The sequence below is a fragment of the Neopelma chrysocephalum genome, unplaced genomic scaffold (genome assembly GCF_003984885.1).
Source record: "Neopelma chrysocephalum unplaced genomic scaffold, ASM398488v2 Primary Assembly neopelma1_96861, whole genome shotgun sequence".
NCBI lineage: Eukaryota > Metazoa > Chordata > Aves > Passeriformes > Pipridae > Neopelma > Neopelma chrysocephalum.
Window position 1 is genome coordinate 5,816 of NW_020925504.1, and position 3,744 is coordinate 9,559.

Below are 3,744 nucleotides of genomic sequence, written 5' to 3' on the forward strand. Positions count from 1 at the left end.
GCCCCTTCCCAGCAGGGATTATCCCAATATCCCAAATAAACCTCCCCCGAGGCCGTTTCCTCCTCTCGGGGAGTTCTGGAGACCCAGAAGGTCCCCCCTGATCCCCCTTTTCTCCCTCAGGAGTTCTCCAGCCCCTTTCCCAGCACACAAAATCAATCCCTTTTATCCCGTTTCCACATTAAATTTCCACACATTCCAGCGGCTCCTACCTCTTCATCTGAGCTGTCGTCCTCGTACTCGTTCTGGGGAAGCAGATCCTCCTTTCCCTCCGATGGGGAATCATCCTCCAGGGATTTTCTCTTCCTGGGAATCCCTTTGGCCTGAAAATAAAGAGGGAAAAAAAAAGCAGCTTGGTGAGATTCCCACCAGGAGACTCTGGGAATGTTTGGTTCGACACATCCCAGAGCTCGGCTGGGCAGGGAAAGGAAAGGGAAGGAAAGAGGAAAGGAAAAGAAAGGGAGGAAAAGGAAAGGAGAAGGGAAAGGGGAAAGGGAGGAATCTCCCAAGCTGCAGGGATCGGTGGGATGGGAATGGGAGCTTCCCTGGAGCTCCACTCAGACAGGAACAGCCAAGGATGAGGAGCCAGCACAGCTCCAGAATCCACACAAACTCAGATCCGTGGAAAACAGACCCGGAAAGGACCTTCTGGAGACCCCCAATCCAACCTCCTGCTCCCGGCAGAGCTTGACTCCAGCCTGGATCGGGATAGTTGGGATCCTCCTTGGATCCCAATCCCGCTTGGCTGCGTTGGGAGTGTTTTCCAGGACAGAGGTGTCCTGACCTCCCTGGATCTCATCCCATGGGAAAGAACACGCCTTCCCTAGGGAGAATTTTCCCGGCTGTGCCTCGTCCCTGTTGCCTGTGATCCCATCCCACGGGATGGCAGCTGAGACCCCCCTGCAGAGCTGCCTCCAGCTCTGGGGTCCGACATTCCTGAAGGATGTGGAGCTGCTGGAGTGAATCCAGAGAAGACACGGAACTGCTTCCAGGGCTGGAGCCCCTCTGCTCTGGAGCCAGGCTGGGAGAGCTGGGAATGTTCACCTGGAGAAGGGAAGGATCCAGGGAAACCTTGGAGTCCCTTCCAGAGCTCCAGGAGAGCTGGAGAGGGACTGGGGCCAAGGGATGGAGGGACAGCACACAGGGAATGGCTTCCCAGGGTTAGGTGGGATATTGGGAAGGAATTCCTGGCTGGGAGGGTGGGGAGGGGCTGGCATGGAATTCCCAGAGAAGCTGTGGCTGTCCCATCCCTGGAAGTGTCCCAGGCCAGGTTGGATCACCCTGGGATAGTGGGAGGTGTCCCTGCCTGTGGCAGGGGTGGCACTGGATGATTCTCAAGTCCCTTCCCACCCAAACCATTCCAAGATTCCACGACTCCAGAGCCGCCAGCCAAAGAGTTTGGGACTGGATAAAGCCCCACAGTGACCTCCCCCTTCCTGATCCAGAGGCACTGCTGGCTCTGGAAGCACATTTGGATCCAGCCCATCCCTCTCCGAGGGCACCCGGATGAGGCCGGGGCAGGATCCTGGTGCAGACAGGGAGATTCCCACCATCCCGGATTCCCCACCGGGAGCCACAGGAGCCCATCTTGGCCTCTATCCCTTGGATCATCCCAAGCTTTTTTCCTCCTGGAGGAGCTCCTGCTGTGCAGGGACAACCCTGGGATCCCTGGGGAGGGAACCGATTCCCGGCTGGGACAGGGATAACCATGGGGGTGCCCGGCCAGCCCCGGCTGCTTCCCTGGAAAAGCCATTCCGGGAGCAGGGAGGTGGAAAGGGGTGGGTGGGGGGGAGCAGGGCCCTGCGGGGTCGGGTTTACGGGGAGGATTCTTTGGGATAATCGGAAAAGCAGCGGCGGCGTCTCTCCCTCCGTCCCCAGGGGGAGCCGCTGGGTGTGCGATCCCCTCCCGGTTCCCTCCTCTCCCGCCTCCTCTCCGAGCGGCTCCCGGGCCTGGAAAATCCCGGCCCGCCAAGGGGATGGGATTACCGAGAAAACAAAGGCCTTTATTAAAAAAAAAAAGGGGGAAAAGGAGAGGGGGGGCAGGTGGCGAGATAAGTTTTTTTCCAGGCTTTTGGCTCCACGCGAGAGGCCTTCGGAGCTTGAGTTTCCATCCTTCCGTGCCTGGGTTCCCCCCTCCCCTCTCTCTCTCTCTCCCTCTCCCTCTCTCCGGGCTGGAAGTGCCCTCGGAGCCTCCCCAGCGCTCCCAGTTTGCTCCCAGTAATGCTCAGCCTCCCAGTCTGGCAGGCAAGGGGGGAACCAGCACCCCCCCGGGCGGGATTCCTGCGGGAGAACCCCCCTGGAACGGCAGACTCGGCACCCCGGGATTGGGAATGTGACCCCCGGGAAGGTCCAAACCCTTCCCAAAAGCTTCTCCGGGGAATTATTAGGACGGAGCTCAGGTGGGACGTTCCTCACTAGAACACCTGGAGAGAGCCTGGGAAGCACTGAGCACACCCCCCCCACTTTTCCCAAAATCCACTTTTCCCCCCCAAAAAAAATCTGCTGGAAGCCGACGGGGAACTCCGGGATAAGGGAAAGGCACCAGGGTGGGTTTGGGGGTCCCAGCCAGGAGGGCAGGGCCAGGCTGGACCCTCTTGGCTTTGCAGAGGCTGGATGGGAACAGCGTGTCGGGAACAGCGCCGGGAAAAGTTGGGAATAACGGGGAGGCTCCACTCGTTCCACCAGAGGGCGGAAGAAACGCTGGATGCGCCAAATCCCGGCAAATCTCCCCAAAACCTGCCCTCCCCCGGCGGCTGCCGCCTGGAATCAGGGCTGAGGAGCCTCCTGGGAATCCCTGGAGAGGGGGGATCCAACCCAGGGACCCAACTCCAGCAGTTCACAGGGAGCAGGGAATGGGATTGATCCAAACTGAAGCTCAGACCGGAGAAGGGAAAAGGAGAGGGAATGGGCTGAGCTGCACCAGCTCCCGGGGCCCTGCCCGGGCTGAGGGAACAGCTTCCCAGATCCCCAGCTTCCCAAATTCCCAGCCTCCCGGATCCTCAACTTCCCAGATCCTCAGCTTCCCAGCTTCCCAGATCCCCAGCTTCCCAGATTCCCAGCTTCCCAGATTCCCAGCTTCCCGGATTCCCAGCTTCCCGGATTCCCAGCTTCCCAGATCCCCAGATTCCCAGCTTCCCAGATCCTCAACTTCCCAGATCCCCAGCTTCCCAGCTTCTCGAATCCCCAGCTTCCCAGCTTCCCAGATCCCCAGCTTCCCAGATCCTCAACTTCCCAGATCCCCAGCTTCCCAGATCCCCAGCTTCCCAGATCCCCAGCTTCCCGGATCTTCAACTCCCAGATCCCCAGATCCCCAGCTTCCCGGATCCTCAACTTCCCTGATCCCCAGCTTCCCGGATCCCCAGATCCCCAGCTTCCCAGATCCCCAGCTTCCCAGATCCCAGCTTCCTGTATCCACAGCTTCCCAGATCCTCAACTTCCCAGCTTCCCAGATCCCCAGATCCCCAGCTTCCCGGATCTTCAACTTCCCAGATCCCCAGCTTCCCAGATCCTCAACTTCCCAGCTTCCCAGATCCTCAACTTCCCAGATCCTCAACTTCCCAGATCCTCAACTTCCCAGATCCTCAACTTCCCAAATCCCCAGATTCCCAGATCCTCAACTTCCCAGCTTCCCAGATCCCAGCTTCCCAGATCCCCAGCTTCCTGGATCCTCAACTTCCCGGATCCTCAACTTCCCGGATTCCCAGCTTACCCAGATCCTCAACTTCCCGGATCCTCAACTTCCCGGAT

General features: G+C 59.3%; 1 protein-coding gene across 1 annotated transcript in view; it reads right to left on the reverse strand.

The window, feature by feature from the left end:
- Window positions 1–133: 133 nt before the first annotated feature.
- LOC113960748 (ribosome biogenesis protein bop1-B-like) overlaps window positions 134–3,744 on the reverse strand; it is a 7,092-nt gene continuing 3,481 nt past the window's right edge. The window contains exon 2 of the mRNA XM_027670489.1: window positions 134–320. Within this exon, the coding sequence (XP_027526290.1) occupies window positions 153–320 (168 nt within the window). The 3' untranslated portion in view covers window positions 134–152. The remainder of the gene's footprint in view (window positions 321–3,744) is intronic.